Source organism: Nelumbo nucifera, chromosome 1 (genome assembly GCF_055504915.1).
Source record: "Nelumbo nucifera cultivar China Antique chromosome 1, China Antique-T2T, whole genome shotgun sequence".
In the NCBI taxonomy this organism is placed as follows: domain Eukaryota; kingdom Viridiplantae; phylum Streptophyta; class Magnoliopsida; order Proteales; family Nelumbonaceae; genus Nelumbo; species Nelumbo nucifera.
The window spans coordinates 167,250,448-167,276,146 of NC_142649.1; the positions used below are offsets into that span (position 1 = coordinate 167,250,448).

The following is a 25,699-nucleotide window of genomic DNA, read 5'->3' on the forward strand; positions in this document are numbered from 1 at the left end:
ATGTCATTACAACTATAATTCCTCTTGTTACTTGAATAACATGGTGCAATGGAAAATATTTAGTCCTAGGCTCGTAGAATGGAAGGCTGAATGCACCAAGGTATTAACACATAATCATATACATAAAGAACCTTGCAGTAAAAAATTAGCATGCAATTATGTATACAAAGTTGCATAGTAGACTGAGGAGATAAAATGAGAGTAGACTGAGGTGGTTAGGTCATAGGTATAGACAATCATCTACAGAACCCGTTAGAATAAGTGATCTGTTATAAGTTGAAGGGGCTAGAAGAGCTAGGGCTAGACCGAAAAGGACTTGGGTGGAAGTAGTAAGAAATTATTTAAGCATCCATAATTTAATGATGGATATGGCAGTGGACAGAATGGAATGGCAAAACAGGATTCATGTAGCTGAACCCATACAGTTGGGACAAGGCTTAGATGATGATGATAAGTTGCATAGTAAAAATTATAACACAAAAATATATATGACCATATGACGGCCTTGGGCTGGGCCAAACTGCTAGTTTGCAGGCCTAGCCCATCCTGGCTAGACTTTTGACCAGGGCTAGAAAAGATCCAGGCCAGACCTTTTCTTTTTATGTCAATGCGCAGCCCTAAATCTGAACTGGATTGGGCCAGCTGGGTGGCCCATAACCACCCCAGGTTAAACATAGAAGTTAAAATCTTTTAGATCCATCACTAAGAAGGTATAGAACATAAGAAACCAGCCTCCAAAAAGAGAAAGAGAGAGAGAGAGAGGAGAAAAAAGAAAAAGAAGGATTTATAAACTCACAAGGTCTTTCTTATTGCGACTTCGGTGATGTTTTAAGGAACTCCCTGGAATCAAGATGCACATTTCCATGAAAGACCTCAATCTGGCACCATATACATGAATATTCCAATTATTTTATCACCAATAACACTCTCTCAGAAGAAATTTAAAAAAAAGTTGTTCTCAAGGAAAATCTATAGTGTAAGGCACACAAACCCAAAACTCAAAAATTATAGCTTGACCACATTTTTAACATCAGGATCAATGTGCTCATTCATAGTAGAGTTTGCACCCCCATGGATACAAGTGATCTTATTGATCTTAAAGTAATTTCAGAATATTTTGGTCAGAAAAATTTATCCAAAGATATTATTTAAGAGTTTAGTTACTATATGAGAAAGTACAAATATTAATGTTTATAATTTTGAATATTGAGAGCCTACTACATTTCAGTATTAGGGATGATATGAGAACAGACCTAATTAAAAGATAGAGAAAATATTCGTTATAATGATAGAACTCAAAACAAAACATGATGGTATTTATTATCTGTTTCTAATATATATTTATTCTTATTGTTATGATGTGACCAAATCACACTCCTTTAATATTTTATGGATGCACAAAAAGTGAAATCAATCTCAAAAAAAAAAAAAAAAGCAAAATCACAGCATCGTTGTGATTGCAAGGAAGCTCTAGGAATAATCAACAAATAAAAAGAACCTTAAAAAACTTGTAGAGATGAGAAGAAACAGAGAAGGTTGAACTTTTTACAGATAAAAAGAACCTTATTTACCTTATAGGTTTTCATGTTGAACTTTTCTACACAGAACTCCTTGTGTATATATGTGATAAAAAAATACATCAAAATATCAATATTTGTTTTGTTTTAATCCATTTATGAAAATCAAAAGGTTGATGACCATTAACTAGTAAATGCCTTCATGTTTCTTTTTCTCTTTCTTGGAGAGAGAGAAAAGAGAGAAAGGAGAGAGGAGAGGAGAGAAGAGGGAAGAGAAGAGAAGAAGAGAAGAAGAGAGAGGGAAAAAAGTTTAGGAGTCAAAAAGTGTTGCTGGCGGCACCCAGCTTCTTATTTATAATGATAAAGCATAATAATAAATGGGAGATTACATTTATACCCCTAGCGGCACACCCTAATAATAAACTAATTAAAAGAAGAAAAGAACAAGCCGAAAGCACACTAACAGCAAAGATAAAATAATAACACTAACAACACTCCCCCCCAAGTTGGGCTGAATATGTCTATCATGCCCAACTTGTCACACAACTCATTGTGCCACAGGTATGGAAGCCCCTTTGTAAGGACATCAACTAGTTGCTCCTTGGAGTTGACATAAGGAATACAAGTTTCTCCCTTTTCCAATTTTTCCCTTATGAAGTGTTTGTCCACTTCAATGTGCTTGGTCCTCTTGTGCAGGACAGGATTGATGGCAATGCTTATGGCTGCCTTGTTGTCACAGTAGAGAGACATAGGATTATGAACAGTAACTCCAAGCTCCCCTAGAAGATTTTTTAGCCAAAGTACTTCAGCCACCCCATGTTCCATAGCCCTATACTCCACTTCAGCACTTGACCTTGCTACCACACTTTGTTTTTTGCTTCTCCATGTCACTTGATTTCCTCCCACAAATGTGCAGTACCCACTTGTGGACTTTTTGTCATCCACAACACCTGCCCAATCAACATCCGTATAGACTTCCACCTTCAAATGATTATGTTTACTAAATACCAGACCTGTTCATGGATACTTTTTCAAATACCTACGAATCCTCTCTGCTGCCCCCATGTGTGGTTTCTTAGGGGAATGCATGAATTGACTCAGAACTCCAACTGAATAAGAAATGTTTGGACGGGTCATGGACAAATAAAGCAACCTTCCTACTAACCTTTGGAACTGTTTCACATCTTCTAGAGGTTCACCATCACAGTCACCCAATTTATGGTCAACATACATAGGAGTATCTGCTGGCTTTGCACTTAACTTGCCTGTGTCTTGTAACAGATCAAGGGTGTACTTCCTCTGAGAAATGAAGATGCCCCTTTTTGAGCGAGCAACTTCAATTCCAAGAAAGTACTTTAATGGACCTAGGTCTTTCACCTCAAATTGAGATGCTAGGAATTGGTTCAACTTTTGTATTTCTGAGCTCCAATTTCCTGTAATGATGATATCATTCACATATACTATCAACACAACAACTTGTTCCTGACATCTCTTCACAAAGAGAGTGTCATCAGACTAACATTGCTTGAATCCTACTTGCTGGACTGCCATATGAAACTTACTAAACCAAGCCCTGGGAGATTGTTTTAAACCATAAAGAAACTTTCTCAGCTTGCACACCTTATTTTCACTTCCCTTGGCACAGAATCTTGGGGGTTGAACCATGTACACCTCCTCCAGGTCACCATTTAAAAAGGCATTCTTTATGTCCAGTTGATGCAATTCACAGTCAAGGTTAGCAGCCAATGATAGAAGAACTCAAATTGAGTTCATCTTAGCTACTAGAGTAAATGTTTCATCATAGTCAACCCCATATATTTGAGTGTACCCTTTTGCTACTAATCTTGCTTTGTACCTTTCAATTGTCCCATCCGCCTCGTGTTTAACTGTAAACACCCATTTACACCCCACTGGGTCTTTCCCCCTTGGAAGATCCACCAACTCCCAAGTCTGGTTTTTATGGAGGGCATTAATAGCATCTGTTTGTTCAGGTTATTTTAAGGCCTCTACAACATTTCTAGGTACGGGGATGCAATCAACTGCAGATAGGAAGGCTTAGTACGAGGGGGAAATGTGATCATAGGAAACATATTGGGTAATGGGGTGTTTGGTAGTGCATGACCTAACTGCCTTTCTTTGAGCAATAGGAATATCAAGGTCATCCACAACCAAAATGGGAGCAAGGGTATCAATAGGTGCACTAGGGCCTAGTTCATTTGGACTTACCTCCTGGGAGTTTGAAGGTGTCGGTTGCTTAATGTTCAGTGGCTCCACATCTTTGTCACATTGCTGATCTCTACGGCGTTTATGTTGGAAGACATGAAAAGGAGTAGGGTCCGGAATAGAAGGAAAAGAGACTTGACGGGCTTGGACCTACTTCTCCTCTTCCACACTACTCTCCCCCTGAGGAGAAGTAGGGAAGAACGGTTCAGACTCAAAGAAGGAAACATCCATAAAGACAAAAAACTTATGACTAATGTGATCAAAGCACCGGTAACCCTTTTGAGAGGAGGGATACCCCAAAAAGATACATGGAATAGATCGAGGGTCTAACTTACCACGAGGCGGAGACAAATCATGGACAAAGGCACGACAACCAAACACTCTCATGGGAATGGAAAATAAAGGAGACTGGGGGAACAACAACTGATGAGGGGCCATGTAGCTTAACACTTTGGAGGGCATGCAATTGATGACATAAGTAGCTACAAGTATAACATCCATCCAAATCTTTTTGGTACATTCATGTGTAACATCACCCCTCGTGCTACCTCAAGGAGGTGTCTGTTCTTTCTTTTTGCAACACCATTTTGTTGTAATGTTCTTGCACATGAGCTCCTATGAAAAGATCCATGAGAGGCAAAGAACTCATTGAGCTCACCATGGAAATATTCCTTTGCATAATTGGATTAAAAGATCTGGATTTCAATATGAAACTGTGTAAACACCATCCTCTAGAAGTCTTTTACAATCTTTGGAACTTCGTCTCTGGTACACATGGTAAATACCCATGTATAGCGGGAGAAATCATCAATCAATGTGATAAAGTACTTATACCCACCCTCAGAGGTTATAGTAGTATGCCCCCATACATCAGAGTACACAATATGGAAAGGAAAACTTGATCTTTTATTACTTGAATGAAATGTTGTTCTACATTTTTTACTCAACTGACACGTTTGACATTGGAAATCTGACACTGAACATGACTTAAATAAAAAAGGAAACAAAGACTTCACTATTTCAAATGAAACATGACCCAACCGACTATGCCACAAAAAAAATTTGACTCTTATTTGACTGACCGTACGACTCTGAGGATGACACTGAGAGACCAACCTTGTTGTCAAGAATGTAGAGACTATCCACTAAGCTTCCTCTACCAATCATCTTCCTAGAAGTTAGATCCTGAAAAGCACATGAACTAGGAGAAAAAGGCTACACTACAGTTTAAAGAGCTTGTGATACTACTAATGGAAAGCAAATTGATAGGAAGTTGAGGAACATGTAACACATTATTCAGGTTAAGGCCATGAGGAAGGGATGTTGATTCCTGGCTTGCAATGAAGGAGAATGATCCATCTACAAGCCTCACTTTATCCCTTCCTGACAAAAGGCTATAAGTTTGAAAAAGATTTGGCTTATCGGTCATGTGGTTAGAGGCCCCTAAGCCAATGATCCAAGGGGAATTAGTGGTAGTGGTGACATGGAAGGCAGAGGACGCATTACCTGATGTAGATGCAAATGAAGTAGAAGGAGTACCAGTAACTAAACTATCCATCTGGCGCAAAGCCCTACCATATGACTCCAAATGATTTCGGAAGGAATTCATGATATCTTCCTTAGGGTCAAAACCAGTGAAGTGGTCCTGAGTAGTACCAGCAGTCTGAGTATCTTGGGTTGCCACATTTGCTGCATTATGTGCTATATTCGGCTTCTTCTGACCCTGCATTTTACCCTGTTCTTGATTTTTCACAGCCCACTTTGGCCTCCCATGGATCTCCCAACATGTGTCACGTGTATGTCTTGAACACCAGCAGTGGGTACAAAACAACTTGTCCTTATCATCAACCTTCTTGGAGTCATTTTTCTTTCCCATATTGTTACTACCCATTGCAGCCAATGCCACCTGTTGCTCCCCCTCAGTTGAACACTCTGGTTTGATTAAGAATAAAATTCCTCCTGTTGATACTTTTGATGTTTCTTGCACTACGTGTTGTTTGAGTAAAAGTCATGTTTTATCATTTCTTCATAAATCTGAACATGCCACTAAACCTTTTGAGATTATACATAGTGATGTTTGGTCTGCTTCTATTACTTCACGATTGGGGTATAGATATTTCGTATTATTTATAGATGATTATACCAGATATACTTGGATTTATTTTCTGCAACACAATCATAAGTCTTTGGTGCATTTAAATTGTTTCATACTATGGTGCAAAATCGATTCAAGTGTAGTGTGACTATCCACCGCTCAGATTCAGGGGGAGAATATAGAGATGGAGACTTCTTGCCATATTTGAGGAGTCATGGAATTCAATCTCAGCGCAGCTGCCCAGAAACTCCACAATAGAATGGTGTAGCTGAATGGAAGAACGAACACGTTCTCAGTGTTGTGCGGACATTACTACAGGAGTCTCATACTCCAACTTCGTTTTGGGTAGAAGCAGCCAGTACAGCCGTGTATTTGATCAATTTTCTTCCATCCTCTATTCTAGGCAACACCTCTCCCTTCCAAAAACTTTTTGGTTATCCCTAGATTTCTCTAGCCTTCATGTTTTTGGATGTCTTTGTTTTGTTCATCTTCCTGTTCGTGAACGATCTAAATTAACTGCTCAGTCTGCTATGTGTGCCTTTGTGGGATATAGTCCTGACCACAAAGGATTTTTGTGTTATGATCCTGCTATTCGTCGTATTCGGATTTCTCGGAATGTTGTGTTTCTTGAACATATCTCCTTCTTTGCTGGGGTTGCTAGATTGTCTGCTCCTTCCATCTCTGTTTTGCAGGACTTTGATTCAAATGACACTACTACTTCCTCAACCGAGAGAGATCTTCTTGTCTTCACCTGCAAGCGGCTACATGTCCCGGCTCCTACGCCTACAACCCCCCTTCCACCTTGTCCAGAGCATTCATCTCAGATATCCTCTATAAGTGATACCTTGACCCAAGATCCTCCTATTTCAGATAGTAGTTCAGTTATTCCACTTCGTCGTTCTACCCGTATCTCTAGACCTCCTAACCGCTATGGTTTTCCTTCAAACCATAGTTCCTTTTCTGTTGTACTTTCTTCCACAGATATCCCTAGATCTTATTAGCAAGCCATTAGAAGTTCTCAGTGGAAAGAAGTTATGGATGCCGAAATTCAAGCCCTCCATGAGAATGACACTTGGGATCTTGTGCCAGCTCCTCCAGATGCTTCTATTGTTGGAAGCCGTTGGGCCTATACGATCAAACTGAAATCAGATGGCTCTCTTGATCGATATAAGGCCCGGTTAGTTGCCCAAGGATACAGTCAGGAATATGGGATTGATTATGAAGAAACATTTTCCCCAGTCGCTAAGATCACCACAGTTCGAACTCTTATGGCCATTTCTTCTATTTATTCCTGGACTATTTATCAATTAGATGTGAAGAATGTGTTCCTTCATGGTGAATTAAAGGAGACAGTCTACATGAAACCTCCACCTGGATATTGCAGTGATCCTTCACGTGTCTGTCGCCTGAAGAAGTCCTTATATGGCCTGAAGCAAGCACCCAGGGCTTGGTTTGAGCACTTCCGGGATGTTGTTGTTGCAGCTAGGTATAATCAGAGTTCCTCTGACTACTCCCTCTTTGTTGAGAGAAGACCCCAGGGTATTACTATTCTTCTATTATATGTTGATGACATGCTCCTAATGGGGGATGACTATGACAACATTTGTGAGCTGAAGTCCTTACTTCATAACTCATTTCATATGAAGGACCTGGGTCCTCTCACTTACTTCTTGGGTTTAGAGGTTCATCGTAGCAGTCGAGGGTGATTTATTTGTCAACAAAAATACGCCTTTGATCTTGTCAAACTAGCTGGAATCACTGATGAGAAACATGTTGATACCCCCCTAGAGCTGAATGTCAAGCTATCCAAATCCGAAGGCCTCATCCTTCCTGATGCCACCCTGTATTGTCAGCTTGTTGGCTCTTTGATCTATCTTACTATGACTAGGCCTGATATTTCACATGTTGTTCAAGTCGTCAGTCAATTTGTCTCTGCCCCAAGACAACCACATATGACTGTAGTTCGCCGCGTCATCCTTTATGTTCGAGACACAACCTCTCAGGGACTGTTTTTCTCTTCTTCATCATCCATACAGTTCAGGGTTTATGTTGATGCTGATTGGGCTGGTTGTCCTGACACTCGCCGATCCACTACTGGGTGGTGCATCTTCATGGGTGACTCTCTCATCTCTTGGAAGTGCAAGAAACAGCAAACTGTCTCTAAGTCTTCCACTGAAGCCAAGTATAGAGCTATGTCTTCTGCATGTAAAGAGATTGTTTGGCTGAAGTCACTTTTCATTGATCTTGGGATTTCTCTTCCTACTCCTATCCCTCTATATGCCGACAACACCAGCGCTATCAAGATCGCGTCTAATCCAATCTTTCATGAAAGGACTAAACATATCGAGGTGGATTGTCACTTTATTAGAGACCTCCTTGTTGCAGGCTCTATATCTCTTCCTCATGTTGCCTCTCACATGCAGATTGCTGACATCTTCACAAAGGCCATGACTAAGAGTCGACATCTCATTCTTATGGGCAAACTGATGCTGATGTCTACACATCAGTTTGGGGGGGGAGTGTGAAGATATATCTTGATGTACATTACTAGAGTAGTCCTTGTTGTATAGTATCATAGTTCTTATTATTTTATTTGTTCTTTTTATTTTTCGGCCCTGTAAGGGCATTCTTGTAACTGTACATACGTTTTATCTCTTTAATATAAAAGAGGCTCTTTGGGGTGGGGGTTGACTATTCTGGACACCCGTAATTCTGCTTTCTCCTAGATCTGAATTCAGTTCACACTAAACACCAAACCAAACACCACTGAAATGCACATCAGCAACTAAACAGTCCAGGAACAATCAAATAGTCCAGAAAGAAATAATAAAATACTGCTGAAACTCAAGGTTCAAAGTATCAACACGTATCGGCCGATCAGTATCGTTTTGGGACATCCCTGATATGCCCCTACAGGGGGTGTATCGGGGTTCTGACTGGTTCAGGGGGTGGAGGAGCATTAAACTGGCCCCCCTGAACCGGTTTTGAAAAAAAAAATAAAACAAAGTATAAAACAAAGTAGCAATATTTTGAACCTTGCTGAAACTCACTAACAGCAACCAAACAATCCAGATATTTAAATCTCAGTCCTCATTGGGCTACCCACTACACATACCAACACATCACAGCACATACCTGTGACAAAGGGGATCGCACGCCCCTGTACAACACCTGTTCGAAGGTGCAAATCCAAAGAAATAGCCTTCACAGCATCAGCCAAAGAGAGAACAGGGTCTTCACAGCATCGGTTCTCTTTTTCTAGGGTTACCTTGGTGCTACGACAAAGGACTCCTATCGCCCAGAACCTTGCTCTGATACCATATTTTCTTTTTGGAGAGAGAGAAGATAGAAAGGAGAGAGGAGAGGAGAGAAGAGAGAGGAGAAGAGAAGAAGAGAGAGGGAAAAAAGTTTGGGAGTCAAAAAGTGTTGCTGGCGGCACCCAGCTTCTTATTTATAATGATATAAGATAATAATAAATGGGAGATTACATTTATACCCCTGGCAGCACACCCTAATAATAAACTAGTTAAAAGAAGAAAACAAGCTGACAGCACACTAACAAAAAATAAAATAATAACACTAACAACATTTCTTAAGGTAGGACTCACTTATAAGCAAGCTCCTTTGTGCCTTCATTCCAACCCTCAAGATGCTGGTCCAAAAGAGCATGTGTTCGAGCACTTAACTGGAAAACATGAGGTGATCCTAGGATCAACTCTAAAATCACAACCCCCACACTCCACATATCATACCTGACAAAGAGCACAGATAATCTTTTAAGAAAAAAGAACTTTATTCGTTGCCGTGTATCATAGCTATTTGTTTATTGGAAACAACCAAGAAACTTTATCAATTTGTTCGACATGTATAAGCATGAAATTCAGCCAATGGTTGAACTAAGAAATTAGAACACTCAGTTTCCACCATTAAGTTTTGAGGGATCTTAAGATACTTCATAGTTATGCTTGTTGCACCCTGAAACCAGCTAGCATTCAGAAGAGCTTCTGGAGGACTATATTCTGAAGTCTGTTCAAATCTGAAACACAATAAACAAAATACAATGAAAAAAAGAAGTATACATGGTGGTTTAATAAGAACATATATATGTATATATACAATTAAATAAAATAACTTCTGTTACCTTACGTACAATTTCATAATGAGAAAAGCAAAATACAGAATCAAAAGCAGAAAAGCCAAAGGGAAATTGAATAACATGTTGTCCAATACAATGTACATTAATGAACCACCATTAATGGGTAGGAATCTATGGATATCCTAAATCTTGACAAGAAACCTCCTAAAAATGTATCCCTCTCCTTCAGCTCATCAACCTCCTAGAAAATCCATTCAGCTTATAGAAACATTATTAACTCATCTGTATGAGCTTCTTTTTCTACTTTTCTTTTCTGAGGCATTGGATTAGTTACTATTTATCAAAGAAGAAAATAATTTATTAAACATGGATATTTCACGGTGAAAATGGGTCATACCTAGAAGGTCCATTCGGTCCATATAGATGCTTCATGGTGAACTCATCAATTGCACTACCAAAGTCAATAATACGCCTAAAACAATAAAATAAAGTGTCAATCAGTAATCTGTATCAAAATTTATAAAATAGTATACAAAATATTCAGATAAGCATATTTTAATTTCATCAAATAGGTAATGAAATGGAAATAGCAAATCCTGAGGTAGGAAGGTATAGCGGGAAAACAGATAACTAGAGAGATTATTTTTACAACATCATCCATTCTGCCCAAAATAACTACCCTTGATTTACCCCTTGTTCTACCAAAGCATCAGCAAGCAATCCCCTTTTCTGATCTTTGTTTCCATTTTACATTTACAACTCTATCCATTTTCAGAATTTTTATCTAATCATGACTTTTTTTTATCAATAACAAAACTTTCAATAAACTTTCAAAATAGAAAGAAGTACAAAGGACTAGGGAGGGGTAAACTCTCTTAACCCTCCTCAAAGAAATATAATCTAATTACAGAATGGCCCAAAACAGTTGTTCCCTTCCCACCCCTTGCTTAGCAAGGGTACCTGCAAAAGAGTTAGCACATCTTTTTACCCATTGAAACTGAATCGTCACACCTTGTGCTAGTTGGTTGAACATTCTTTTTTCATTAGCAAACTTCCAAAGACCAATCTTCTCTTCTTGCAGCCATATTATAACCAATTTTGAATCCCCTTCAATAATGAGCTTGCAGCAGCCCAGCTCTCGTGCCTTCTTTATTCCTTCCATCACAGCCAGAATCTCAGCTCGAAGAGAATGACCTACACCAGTAGGGCCAGAGAATAGAGCAATGACTTTCCCATCTTCATCCCTAAAGGTTCCTCCAATTCTAGAAGGCTCCGGATTACCTTCACTACTCCCATCAAAGTTCATCTTAGTCAAGCCAAAGGCCAGGGGAGACCAAATGGGACTTGTCTTGGGTTTAGCAAGTGCTGAGTTGGCCACTTCCTTCAATTTCTTCTTATCATATCTGTGGAGATATTCTCAAACAAATCTAGAGATTTCACCCAACACACCACTCTAATAGTAATTGTTTCAATAATGACCTCCTTATTCCTCTCCTTTTCATTAAAGATCCTTGAATTTCTTTCCTGCCACATTGTCCAACATATGGCAGCTCTAACACATCTCCAAAGAATTCTACCCTCTTCTTTGGCCAACTTAAAAAGGAAGAGGCAAACAAGCTATGTACATCTAGCGGGGGCATCCATCTGCAACCAAATAAAGAGAAAAACCATTCCCAAATATATGAAACAAGAGAGCAAGATATCAGTAAGTGATAGCAACTCTCACCATTTGCCTTACAAAGGATGCACCAATTAGGGGTTAGGCACCAATTAGGTCTTTTCCTCTAGAGCAAGTCACAAGTGTTACATCTTCCAGAAATGCTTCCCAACAAAAAGCATCAATCCTTGGGGGAGTCGGCTTGCCCCAAAGTTCAAGATCTGGAAGGCCTATATCCGAGCTATTAGAGGGTTGTGTTAAGGCCTTAAGGAAGCACAAAAAAACTCACTAAAAGAGGTCAGAGTCCAAAGTCTACTATCCCTTCTCCCTGGTTCCAAGACCACCCCACCCAAGGTCTGAATTAAGGCAGAAACATGGTTGACTTCAACATCCCTAAGGCCCCTTCTCAGACCCAAATCCCAATCAAAGCCAAGAAATGTATTTGTAGGTGCCACAAAGGTGGACACAGACTCATTTTTAAACATGGAGATGGAATACAAGGAAGGGAATTGTTCTTTCAAGGTCACACCTCCCACCCAAGTATGTTCCCAAAATTATACCTGGTTTCCAAAACATAGGTCATACCTGATCAATGGCAAGAAGGAACGAAGAATGGCATGTATAGATTTCCAAGGAGAAGCTTGTGTAGCCCTTGCTAAAACTCCAACATCCCATCCATCTGCCATTTGCCCATGAATGCTCACAATCACCTTAGTCCATGGATTATCCTCCTCCCTTGGCAGCCTCCATAACCATTTCCTAAGTAAAGCCTCATTTCTCCTTCGAATACTTCCTATCCCCAATCCATCCATCTCCTTAATTATGGTGACCACCTCCCACCCAATTCTATGATCTCTTTTTTCTTCCCCCGGTCCCATAAGAAATCTCTCATCAAATTTTCCAACACCCTGCTCACTCCTTCCAGGATCCTAAATACAGATGAGAAGTAAATTAGCAAGTTGGTCAAGGTAGACTTTAATCAAAGTGATTCTACCACCCAAGGAAAGGTAATTCCTCTTCTACAAAGCTAACCTCTTAGCAAACCTATCCACCACCAGGTTCCAAAAACTATTATTTCTTAGATTATCTCCTAAGAGCAAACCCATATAATTTATAGGCCACTCAGAGGTTACACATCCTAGAATTTCTGCCCTCTTAGCCAACTCTCTCTCCTTCATATTGATCCCCACCACACAACTTTTCTCAAAATTCACTCTTAAGTTTGACATTTTTTCAAAGATCTGTACCACCAATTACAAATTCCTGACCCATCTAAGCTCCTCACCTTCACAAAACAAAATGGTATCATCAACAAACTGCAGGTGGGTGATCAGAACTCTATCTCCGCCCACTCTGCATCCCCTCACTAGGTGTCTAGAATCTACCCTAGTTATTAGTCTGCCCAAAACTTCAGCAACTAATGTAAACAGAAATGGAGAGAGGGGGCCCCCTTGCTTAAGGCCCCTAATTGCAGGGAAATTATCTATCACTGCTCCATTCACTAAAATAGAGTAATGGCAAGAGTCTATAAAGCCTTGAATCCACTTGCACCATTTAGCCCCAAATCCAAAAATTTCCAAGACTTAGTAAGGACCAATCCACCAAGTCATAAACCTTCTCTAGATCCAACTTACACATGATTCCTTTTCTCCCACTTCTTTTCAAGTCCTCCACACTCTCGTTGGCTATTAAGATCTGATCTGTTATTTTCCTATTACTAACAAAGGCACCTTGATTTTGGGAAATGAGGTGAGGAAACACAGCCCTTATTCTCCTTGAGAGCACCTTAGCAATGATTTTGTAAAGGTTGTTTACCAAATTGATAGGTCTGAACTCCTTAGGTTGAATAGCACCACTCTTCTTTGGAACCAAAGCTATAAAGGTAGAATTCAACCTTGGGTTTATCACATCCCCCTCGAAAAATTCATTAAAGACTCTCTGAAGGTCATGTTCGAAAATGTCCCAACAATTTTGGTAAAAAACCATTGTAAAACCACCTGGTCCTAGTGCTTTAGTTCTATCAATTGAGAAAATAGCTTTCTTTATTTCCTCCAACTCAAACCTCCTTTCAAGCCACACCTTAAGCTCCTCAGGTACCTTAGGCCAATCCAACCCTTCTAGCCAAATTCTTCCATTTAGGGGTCCCCTATAATTATATTTGAAATGGTCCACAAACACCCCAGCTATCTCAAATTGTTGAGTAAGTGTTACATCATCAACCACTAATTTAGAGGTTAAATTTTTCTTTCTTCTACTATTTGCCATAGCTTGGAAGAATTATGCATTCTTCTCTCCTTCCTTCACCCATTTGTGTATGGATTTTTTTCCTCCACCTAACTTCTTCCTTGTATAGAAGATTTTCTAATTGCTTCCTTAAAATCTATCTTTGCTGTCCAGATCCTCAATTCTATCTATCACTTCCTAGTTTTTCTCTTCAATCCTTCCAAACTGTTGAATATTCCACTCCTTGATCTAAGATTTCAGCTCCCTAACTTCCAATGAAATTTCATCCCTTCCCAGTTCACACTTGGGTTACTTTCAGCCCACCAATCCTTTATCTTTCCAACAAATCCCGGGTGACACAGCCACATGTTTTTAGATCTGAATGGTGCTGGACCCCAACCACCCAATCCTCCTTTGGTAGGCCAATGGTTAGAAGTTACCCTAGGCAAGGCTCTGGATACGAGGATTCCCCAATGCTCTTCTCAATCTGCAGTAAACAAAAATCTATCTTGTTTGGAGCAAATAGGGTTTCTTTGAAGGTTTGACCAAGTGAAATTGGTATGCAACAAAGGCAATTCTTTTAGTTCAAAAGAATTAATCAACTCATTAAACTTTCTCATACTTATTGTAGTTCTTTGCCTCAGGCTATTTGTCTCCTCTACAAATATATATATATATATCCATTGGGTCCATAAATGTTTGTCAAAATCCACTCAAACCCATCTACCAGTTGTTGAAATTTAACAAACATTGTAAATCTACCAACAAGTTCTTCCACCCCTTCTATTGCCACAGGATTTTTTTCCTCTTCTTGTAGCCATTTAATCACCAATGCATAATGCCCTTCAATCTCTATGTTGTTGTCTTGTAATTTTGTTCTTTGGCTAATCTATTAGCCCTTGCAATGCTGCTACGATCTTAGATTTTATACAACTTCCTTGTTTTACAGGATCCTAAAAAGCTGGTGAATATGAGCGCCGCTTTAGAATCCCTAAAACCACACATGGCATTAAATTTTTATCAAATGGTATCTTCAAATAGTATCCATTTGATCTAGAGAAACTGAGAAAGCATATGATAGAGTTCCTAAAGAGATGGTGGGTACTGGAAAAAAGGAGCTTCAAATGTATGCAGACCTAATTAAGGATATGTATGAAGGTACAACAACCAACGTTAGAACTCCTTGGGAGAGACATCAAATATTGGAATGACAATTGGTTAGCACTTGGTCCTTACTTATTTCCACTAGTCATGGATGAACTTTGATAAGCCTATATTTGTACATATTTTCATACCTATAACATGATGATTTTGGTAATAATGTTTTTGGAATTAGCATGGTATTGCACTAATTATGATGAAATTGTCCTGCAAGGTAATTTGGAGCTTAATTATGAAATTTTAAGGAGGAGTTTGATTTAATTGATCAAGATAATCATAGAGGAAGGACCATGCAGCAATGATGCTCCATGATGTAGCCATGAAGGAGAGAATCCATTGAAATCGGATTTGATATGTATGCACAAAAATCGGGAAATTTCCTGTTTTGATATAGTTCCCGTATTTTGGGCATAACTTTCTGCTTATAATTTTGATTGAGGTGATTCAAATGGATAGTTAAAGCTAAGAGATAGGGATACAACTCTTATGTGTATCGCTCACCCTAATTCCGCCGCCAACCAAGTGAAATTTGAGATACAAGTTTCGGGTCTGGCAGTTGGCAGTGCAGAAGAGATAGGAATTCAATTGAGATAAAGACTAAGAGATCTAATTTGTTGAATTAGGAGTCTGCACTGAGAAGCAATTGAGGGGAGGCTGCACTATAAAAAGAACCATAGACTCAAGGCAAAGGGGCACATCCTTAGAGAGAATTTGGCAGAGAAGAAAAGAGGAAGCAGTCTCAGCATACTAGAGAAGAAGAGAGGAAGCAGTTTCAGCACGTTAGAGAAGGAGAGGAAGAATCCGAATCCAAGAGGGAGGAAGGCTTAGTTGTTGCACTTGTCTTCAACCTCCAAAGGCTAAAGTTTTCTTGTTATTCTATTCATTCTTTGATGTGTTCTTGCTGTGTTTCTCCTTTAATTTTCTTGAGTATGTTGAATTTAATGATGTCTAGCTAAATTCTCTTAGCTAGGGTTTAGATGGATTTTGATCTTAAGATTATATAGTTATTTGTTTAATTCGATTCAAGACCTTTATTATTTGTATGAGGAATTTTTATTGTTGTGCTTAATGCTTTAAAAGAATTGGCCAATCTTTTAATGATTTGATGATTCATGCATGACTGACCAAAGGATTGTTGTGAATTAGATCCCTACGCAATAAAAATCGTATGATAGACTATGATATCGAAAGATGATTAGCTCATGTGTGGGAATCAAGGAAGCTTAGTGAGTCAAATCCCCTTCTACGATTAGTGGTTTCCAAAGAACTTAATGCTTATTTTTCCTTTTGACAACCACTTAGAAATTTGATGGTAGAATTGGATTAATAAAGGATTAATATGACTTGAAAAAGCTTATTAATTAATTTAGGGAAATCCACCATCACATGCAAATAACTTTAATATACCTTAGGGTAATTTTGGTCTTGAGTTGGATTAAATAGGTAATTATATAACCTTGATTTAATGAAACCTAAACCCTAGCTGCATTCATCCATCAATTCAATTTTTATTAAGTTCTTGGAGTTGCATTAACTCTTTTAGTTTTTATTCATTCAATTGATTCACGAGTTCAACTTAGGTTAGTTTAAAATTGATTTGGTACTGTGATCTAGTCTCTATGGGATCGACACTTTTCTCATCATTATACGCACATTTGACTAAGGTACACTTGCCTGAATTAACTGTGCATAAATTACACAACAAGTTTTTGGCGCCGTTGCCGGGGACTAGTTTATTGCATATCAAAACTACTTGAATTAGCCTTAGATTGAACATCTATTTGTTTTATTTTCGGATTTAAATTTTTTTTCTATTTTAATTTCTGTTGGGTTCAAATTTATAAAATTTTTTAGGAAATTTTTTATTTTTTTTCTTTTCTTTGTAGGTTCTTAGTGCATGACACACACTAGTGGTGGAGAATTAATACCACTTGATCAATAAGTCAAAAGGACTTTGAAAAAGCGAACGAGGGAGAGAAAGAACAAGATGGCTCAAGACCAAAATAATCCAAGGACATTGAGCTCCTATGCTATACCTACTCTGGATGGTACTACATCAAGCATTAGGAGGCCGAATGTGCAAGCAAACAATTTTGGGATCAAGCCTGCAATTATTCAGATGATCCAAATGAGTGTACAATTTTCTGGTCCCAATGATGACCCTAACTCTTATATTGCTAATTTTCTTAAAATATGTGATACTTTTAAGCATAATGGAGTTAGTGATGATACCATTAGACTTAGGTTGTTTCCATTCTCCCTAAGGGATAAAACAAAAAATTGGCTTAACTCTCTTCTTGCAGGTTCAATTACTATATGGGATGGGTTGTTTCCATTCTCCCTAAGGGATAAAGCAAGAGATTGGCTTAACTCTCTTCTTGTAGGTTCGATTACTACATGGGATGACTTAGCACAAAAGTTTTTATCTAAGTATTTTTCCACCTGCTAAAACGACTAAATTAAGGAATGACATAACAACTTTTTCTCAATTTGATAATGAAACCTTATATGAGGCGTGGGAGAGATTTAAGCAACTGCTTAGGAAGTGTCCTCACCATGGTCTACCTGTTTGGATGCAAGTGCAAACTTTTTATAGTGGCATTAATCAATCTAATCATTCAATGTTAGATGCAGCTGCAGGTAGTACCCTTATGAGAAAAACTCCCGAAGAAGCATATGAACTTTTGGAGGAGATGGTGGCCAATAGTTAGCAATGGGGCAATGAGAGAACAAATAAAAAGGGAGTTGGAATTTATAATGTTGATTCTATCACTATTTTATCGGCTCAACATGCTGCATTAAATAAGAAATTAGAAAATTTGGGGGTTTCAGCTATGATTGTTTCTTCTATTCCTTTTCCTTCGTGTGAGCTTTGTGGGCAAGGGGGACACGCTAGTGTAGACTGTCAAATAGGAAATACATTTTCTTCTTCTTCCGAACAGGCTAACTTTGTTTCTTATGGTGGCAACATGTCCAATTTCAATCCCTACTCCAACACTTACAATCCAGGATGGAGAAGCCATCCAAATTTTTCTTGGAGTAATAACCAACAAGGAGTACCTCCCGGCTTTCAACAGAAACACCAACAAAATCCACAAGAGAAAAAGTCAAATTTGGAGGATATGATGGCAAAATTTATCAATAGTACGAAGGCAAGAATTCAAGGGTTAGGAACTCAAATTGGACAACTTGCTTAAGCAATTTCGGCAATGACACAAAGAGGATTACCTAGCAATACCGAGAACTTAAAGCCAAAGAAAAGAAGTAAAGGCCATCATTCTGCGAAGTGGAAAAGAACTTGGAAAAGAAGGAAAAGATGATAAGCAGGTAAAAGAGGAAGAAAGCCGAGAACTTAAATCCAAAGAGAAGACTGTGAGTCATCAAAAGAGAAAAAGGGAAGTTCTTCTACTCTTAATTTAAAATCTTACAAACCCCCTCTTCCTTTTCCTAAAAGATTTCTTAAGGCTAACTTGGATAAGCAGTTTGCTAAATTTTTAGAGGTGTTTCAAAAGTTACATATTAACATTCCTCTTCTTGATGCTATTTCTCAGATGCCAAGTTATGCCAAATTATTGAAGGAAATAATCTCAAACAAAAGAAAATTGGAGGAGTTTGAGATGGTAAAGCTTAATGAGGAATGCTCGGTGATCCTACAAAATAAATTACCTCCAAAACTCAATGATCCAGGGAGCTTCTCTATTCCGTGCACCATTGGTGAAATTAATTTTGACAAGGCTTTATGTGATCTTGGTGCAAGCATTAATTTGATGCCCTTTTCTGTCTTTAGAAAGCTTGGGTTGAAGGAGCCAACACCTACCACTGTTTCTCTTCAATTAGCTGACAGAAGTATCAAATATCCAAGGGAAATAGTGGAAGATGTTTTGGTAAAAGTAGATAAATTTATTTTTCCTGTTGACTTCATCGTTTTGGACATGGAAGAAGATTATGATATGCCCCTAATTTTAGGGAGACCTTTTCTTGCCACAGGAAGAGCTTTAATTGATTTCCAACAAGGAAAACTTAGCCTTAGAATTAATGACGGGGAAGTTATTTTTAATGTGTTTAAGGCTATGAAACATTCCAATGATGAAAGAGAAGTCTTAATGATAGATTGCATTGATGATTTGGCAGATAGAAAGTTCCATGCATTCAGGTTAGATGATCCCATAGAAAATTGCACTGCTAACTCTTTTGATGTGAAGGAACAAATTTTAGATGAGAGGCATAAGGAGGCCATAGGCTATTTGGGAGAAAAGCAAAGAGGACTCGTGACAAAAAGAGAAAAATTTTTGCCTTTGGATATTTCCTCTTCTTCTTCAAAAGCCAAGCCATCAATCGAGAAGCCTCCTACTCTTGAACTTAAACCTCTTCCTTCGCATTTAAAATATGTTTATTTGGGGAATTCATCTACCTTACCTGTGATTATTCCTTCTTATTTGACAGGTCTTGAAGAAGAAAAGTTGATAAGGGTGCTTAGGGAACACAAAAAGGTGATTAGATGGAGCATTGGCGACATTCAAGGAATAAGTCCATCAGTTTGCATGCACAAAATCTTGAGGAAGAAGGATTCAAGCCTATGGTGCAACCCCAAAGGAGGTTAAATCATAATATGAAAGAGGTAGTAAAGAAAGAGGTGATAAAATGGCTTGATTCAGGTATTATCTTTCTTATCTCTGATTCTTCTTGGGTAAGTCTTATGCAAGTTGTACCTAAAAAAAGGAGGGACCACTGTAGTCGAAAATGAAAATAATGAATTAATCCCAACAAGGACAGTAACAGGTTGGAGGGTATGTATCGACTATAGGAAATTGAATGATGCTACTAGAAAAGATCATTTCCCCCCCTTTATTGATCAAACCAATGCTCCTGAAGAACAAGAGTTACCTTTACATGCCCTTATGGAACATTTGCATTTAGGAGAATGCCTTTTGGTTTGTGCAATGCCCTGCTACTTTTCAAAGATGCATGATGTCTCTATTTTTAGATTTCATTGATGATTTTATGGAGATATTTATGGATGACTTCTTTGTTTTTGGATCTTCATTCGATGCATGCTTGCATAGTTTGTCTTTGGTGCTTAAAAGATGTGAGGAATCTAACCTTATTCTTAATTGGGAAAAATGTCATTTTATGGTTAGGGAATGAATTGTTTAAGGCCACAAAGTATCTTCTAAAGGTACTGAAGTGGATAGAGCTAAAATTGAATTAATTGAAAAACTTCCTCCTCCAAAATCATTGAAAGAAGTTAGATGTTTTTTGGGACATGCAGGTTTTTATAGGAGGTTCACTAAGGACTTTTCTAAAATTGCTAGGCCTTTAACTAATTTTTTAGTGAAAGACGCACCTTTTGTGATTGACAATGCTTATTTACATGCATTTAATTGTTTAAAAGAGAAATTGATCCAAGCCCCCATAGTTTCGGCCCCCATGTGGAATTTGCCTTTTGAGATCATGTGTGATGCAAGTGATGATACTTTAGATGCAATTTTAGGACAAAGAATAGACAAGAAATTTCATACCATTTATTATGCAAGTAGAACCATGAATGATGCACAAAGAAATTATACAACAACTGAAAAGGAACTACTTGCTGTAATATTTGCTATTGAAAAATTTAGACCTTATTTGATCTTATCTAAAGTGATTGTTTATACTGACCATTCTGCATTGAAGTATCTACTTGCTAAAAAAGATGCAAAACCTAGGTTGTTAAGATGGATTTTATTATTGCAAGAATTTGACCTAGAGATCAAAGACAAGGCATCGAAAACATGGTAGTTGATCACTTGTCTAGATTGGACGGGGAGTATGTGGAGAGCATGGATGAACACCCTTTGCATGATGAATTTCCTAAAGTGAAATTATGTTTTGTGCATGATAATGATGAACCGTGGTATGCTGATTTTGCTAATTTTCTCGTAGGTGACGAGTTGCTCCCTAACATTTCTTTTCATCAAAAGAAAAAAATTTTATCTGATGTGAGGCACAATCTTTGGGAGGAACCGTATCTATACAAGATTTATGCAGATAGAATGGTGAGAAGATGCATACCAAAGGAAGAGATGCGGAGTATACTTAGTTTCTGTCATGACAAAGAAGCAGGGGGATAACATGGACCATCCAAGACGACGGAAAAGGTTTTACAAAGTGGATTTTATTGGCCTACCTTATTTAAGGATACTTATGCCTTTGTAAGTTATTGTGATCGATGCCAATAGATAGGTAATATATCAAGGAAAAATGAGATGCCCCTAAACAATATTCTTATTTGTGATATTTTTTATGTTTGGGGCATTGATTTCATGCGTCCTTTTCCAAAATCCTTCAATAATGAATATATACTTGTTGTTGTTGATTATGTGAGTAAATGGGTGGAAGCAATTGCATGTCCCACTAATGATGCTAAGGTTGTAATCAAATTCTTGAAAAAAAAATATTTTTACTAGATTTGGTACACCGAGGGCTATCATTAGTGATGAAGGTAAACACTTTTGCAATAAACAGTTTGATAATTTATTAATTAAATATGGTGTTACCCATAAGATTGCTACCCCTTATCATCCTTAAACTAGTGGACAAGTAGAAATTTCAAATAGGGAATTGAAAGGTATTTTGGAAAAGACTGTGAGCTTATCTAGGAATGATTGGTCAATGAAATTAGATGATGCGCTTTGGACTTATAGGACAGCTTTCAAACCACCTATTGGGATGTCTCCTTATAGGTTGGTGTTTGGTAAGACTTGTCACCTTCCTGTTGAATTAGAGCATAAAGCATACTGGGCTATGAAATTGCTTAACTTTGATTTGCAAGTTGCAGGTGAACAAAGAAAGATGCAATTGAATGAACTTGAAGAATGGTGGCACCAAGCTTATGAGAATTCTAGAATTTATAAAGAAAGAACCAAGGCATGGCATGATGCACACATTAAAAAGAAAGAGTTCGCAGTTGGGGATAAGGTTCTTCTTTATAATTCTAGATTGAAGCTTTTTCCTAGCAAACTAAGGTCAAGATGGAGTGGTCCGTAAATAGTGACTAAAGTTTTCCCTCATAGTGCAATTGAAGTATTTAATGAAACTAAGGGGACTTTCAAAGTCAATGGGCAAAGATTGAAGCCTTACATTGATGGTGGACATAATTCTTTCTTCAAATCCATCATTCACTTGAAGGATCCATGAAAATGGAAATAGAGTCAAGCTAACGACTATAACTTAGAACTATATTTTTCATTTATGCACTTTAGGATTTCTAGTTGTTTCATGTTTCTTTATTTCCTTTTAAGTTTTGTTTTAATTTGTGCTTTTCTTTGCTACTGTTGTTTTTCTTTTCTTTTGATTGATGAAAGGCAGGTTGCAATTTTGGAGTCTAGAGATATGAAATTTCAACATGTGCAGCTGAAACCAAGACCAACTCTTAGATCACTAGGCCCTATGAATTACTATGAAACCTTTAGTAAGGAACCTTTCGTCTCTCCCCTCTTCCACTGAATTCAATATCCCCTTCAATGTCCAAAATAAATCTCTTCACTTCTGATCTTTTCTTCTTTTCCCTATTCTTATTGACCTCAGTTGTCCTAGAAGGCTTTGCGATTCCTATTTCCATCTCCACTCTTTGGGGCTTACAGAAGGCTCTACACTTTTTGGAGTTATTTCCAGCAACTCTTCTTTCTGTTTGTATTCCTCCAACAACTCACAAATCTGCTCCCAAATCCTTTCTAACTCCTCCTGTAACTTCCTTAATAACAATTCTCTCTCCTTTGTTTCAAAAGGAAAAACTTCCTCACTTCCCTTTCTGTCACCTGTTTTTACTCGTTGTGATGCTGGGGTACCTGTTTCAGGCAAAGAACCCAGATTAGTACCCGAAAACAAGTGGACAAATGTACCCGGACCTGTTGGAGGTAAGTGAGAAGAGGGCTGAAGAGGGATTTGAAGTTTCCTCAGGAAGCTTCCCCTTCAACTGTCATTCTCTGTAATGTGACAGAGTAGGATGAATTCCCTCTTGACCAATACCATGAAGAGGCCGTGTTTCATGAATAAGCTTAGTTGTTAGAGGGGTGGTCTCCTGCTGAACCTCAGTAAGTGTTGCTAAAACCACCTAACCATTGTGCAACACACCATCTGGAGAAGGAGTAACCTGTAAGCAATCGTTGGAGCTCAACATTTTTTCATTCTCTTCTATTCCCAGACTAGACAAAGCCAAACCTTGTATTTTCTCCTCTTTGAATGGAAGCTCAGTATTCAAACAGTCTTTGTCTTCTATCAACATCTCCACCTCGAGATGTTGCCAAAACAGCAGCTATCTCTACCCAACCTTGATTGTTTTTTCCTTCAGAAAAACAGACCAGCTGCTTCCTACATTTGTTGAAGAACTCTTATAGGAAAATGAAAGAACCCTTTGCATTCCTTTTTCTTTCCACTACATACCTTCTAACAGTCTCTGAAAACTTTTCTTTCCATCTAACATGCTTCCCTTTAGCTGCAACTCCAGACACAAATGCTTTGAGCCAATCAACCATCTCTAGGCCTTCCACTAGAACCATGGCCGCCTTCATCTCCTTTATCTTCAGGCTACATCTTCCTTTGATCCACATCTCTTCGAAAAGAAAGTCTTTAGCCACAACCTTCAGAGCTGTCCTCCATCTTGTTGTCTCCACGAATCCTACCTCCATCTCTTCTCCACTAACTTGCCTTTTTTTAAATTCCGCTATTCTTCAACTATTAGCTTGTCTGTAAATTGTAATTATTTTAGATTCCACCACCCAATATTTGGACATCTATTTTCTTTTCTCTTTTTTTCCATCTTTTAATGCGAGCATCTACAACTACTAATTTATGATGTGTGGTTAAGTTATCATTTTTAACTGAAAATTCAAAAGACGTAGCTTTAAGGAAAATCTTACAGGTTTGAGTAACAAATGTTTATTGTTTAGTTGGAATTTTTTGTACATGTAAATTGAAAAAGAATGACTACTAATAATAACATAAACCTTAAGGTGCGTATGTTTCTCCATAAAATGGACATAAAACTTTTCAATCTAAAATATTTCGGCCACTATTTCCATCCCTTTCTGAAAACAAAATTTTCTACTCTTCTAATTTTCTTTTATGCAAATGACAAGGAAAACATAGTTTTCATTGTAAAAGGGGCAAAGATATAGCTCAAACATTTCAGCATGAAAAAATTTCCATCCATTCTATTTTGAAACAAATGGAGCCAAAGTTGTTTCAGCATGAAGTAATGAGAGCATTAAGAAGTGTATAGAAGAATGTTACAAGCAGGTTCTGTTGTGGAAAACATTTCATAGAAAACTTTAGGAAATATTGAAAATATTGAAAAGCATGCCTAAACTACATATCCTGTGCATAGTCAATAATCCTAGAATATTTGAACAGTCTGCAAAGATGAACCAGCATAAAAGTAAATAGTTAACGAGAAAGATGTGAATAATAGAAGTACTACATTTTAATGTGGGTAGACTTATCTCCACTTGGACTTTCCATTGAACATCTTCCTGTGTCCTCATCTTCAAAGCATATCACCATGTTCTCTTCATAAAAGAATTATGGGGGAAAACTGAGTTAGCATGATCATTTCTTTTCTTAATAAGCAATCAAAATCTTTTTACTAATGTATGAAATGATATGTATAGATATACAGGAAAAAACAACTAGCTCAAGTAGATTTACAGTATACTGCTTTCTACACCCAAAACATTCAACCAATTACAAACAAAATATCTGCAACTAAAGCATTTACTCATTCAGCGCAAAACCCTATGCAAAGGAAAGTTACCAATGTAAACGGACATACAAATCAATGCCCATTTCAATCTATCTCCTTGACTATTGCAAAAGAAAAAAAAAAAAAAAAACAGAAGATTCTGGGTACAGCTCATACAAAACTTAAAATATAGTGATAAAATATATCTGGCTACCTAGGAGTGCTAATAGGCTGGAAGATTCTTTGGCTAGAGAAGGGTTGAGGAGAGAAGTCTTAGATTAGGAGTGCCCAGGGCCAGGCTGTAATTTGTAATATTACTTTCTCTTTGTATTGTATGCCTGGATTTGGGGAGCTGCAATGTATGTATTATTGATGGCCTACTGCTAACCTTTGAGCAATTAGGTGGTTTTTTAATGAAATTTAATGTTAATTATCAAAAAATAAAATAAAATACACCATGTACAGTAATAAGGTACAACAAAGTCCAAAAACTCTCCTACTTTGTACCCCACCCCCCACCTCAAACGGATGTGGGTCAGTGTAGACAACATCAATTTGTTAACAAGAAACTCATGGTGTGTCCATGTGATTGCTTTTGTAAAGATATATGATAGCTAATAATTGGAAGCCACTTAAGGAAGAGTGATGACCTTTGATAGAACAAGGTCAGAAATAAAATGGCAATTCACCTTGTTGTTAGTTTTAAATTGTTTTTTCTTATTCATGTTGTTACAATGCTGTCAGCTTAGATTGCTGGCAGCATGTTCTTTTCTTTTGTTTAGGGTGTGCTGCCAGGGTGCCAGGGGCCTATTTGCAATTTCTTAGAATTGTTATAAAACTTTTAAATAAAAGGGAAGCTGGGTGCCGCCAGCTCCAATATTTTTCGACCCTTCATATCTTTTTCTCTTCTTCTTCTTCTCCTCTCTCTATCTCTCTCTCTCTCTCTTTCTCTATAGAAGAAAAACAGTCCTTGAGAGTGTGGGACTGTTTAGGATAGATGTAGAAATCA

The 25,699-nt window shown here is 37.9% G+C and overlaps 1 protein-coding gene and 1 non-coding gene across 2 annotated transcripts in view; both read right to left on the reverse strand.

The window, feature by feature from the left end:
- The window catches only part of LOC104596679 (uncharacterized), a 193,226-nt gene that overhangs the window by 32,714 nt on the left and 134,813 nt on the right, over positions 1-25,699 (reverse strand). The window contains 5 exon segments of the mRNA XM_088895128.1: positions 797-878; positions 9,444-9,587; positions 9,788-9,871; positions 10,329-10,403; positions 24,430-24,517. Coding sequence (XP_088751254.1) covers positions 797-878; positions 9,444-9,587; positions 9,788-9,871; positions 10,329-10,403; positions 24,430-24,517 — 473 coding nt within the window.
- LOC148804127 (small nucleolar RNA R71) lies at positions 17,429-17,535 on the reverse strand. The gene has a single exon (XR_016081538.1). It is a non-coding gene; the product is annotated as a small nucleolar RNA R71 (small nucleolar RNA).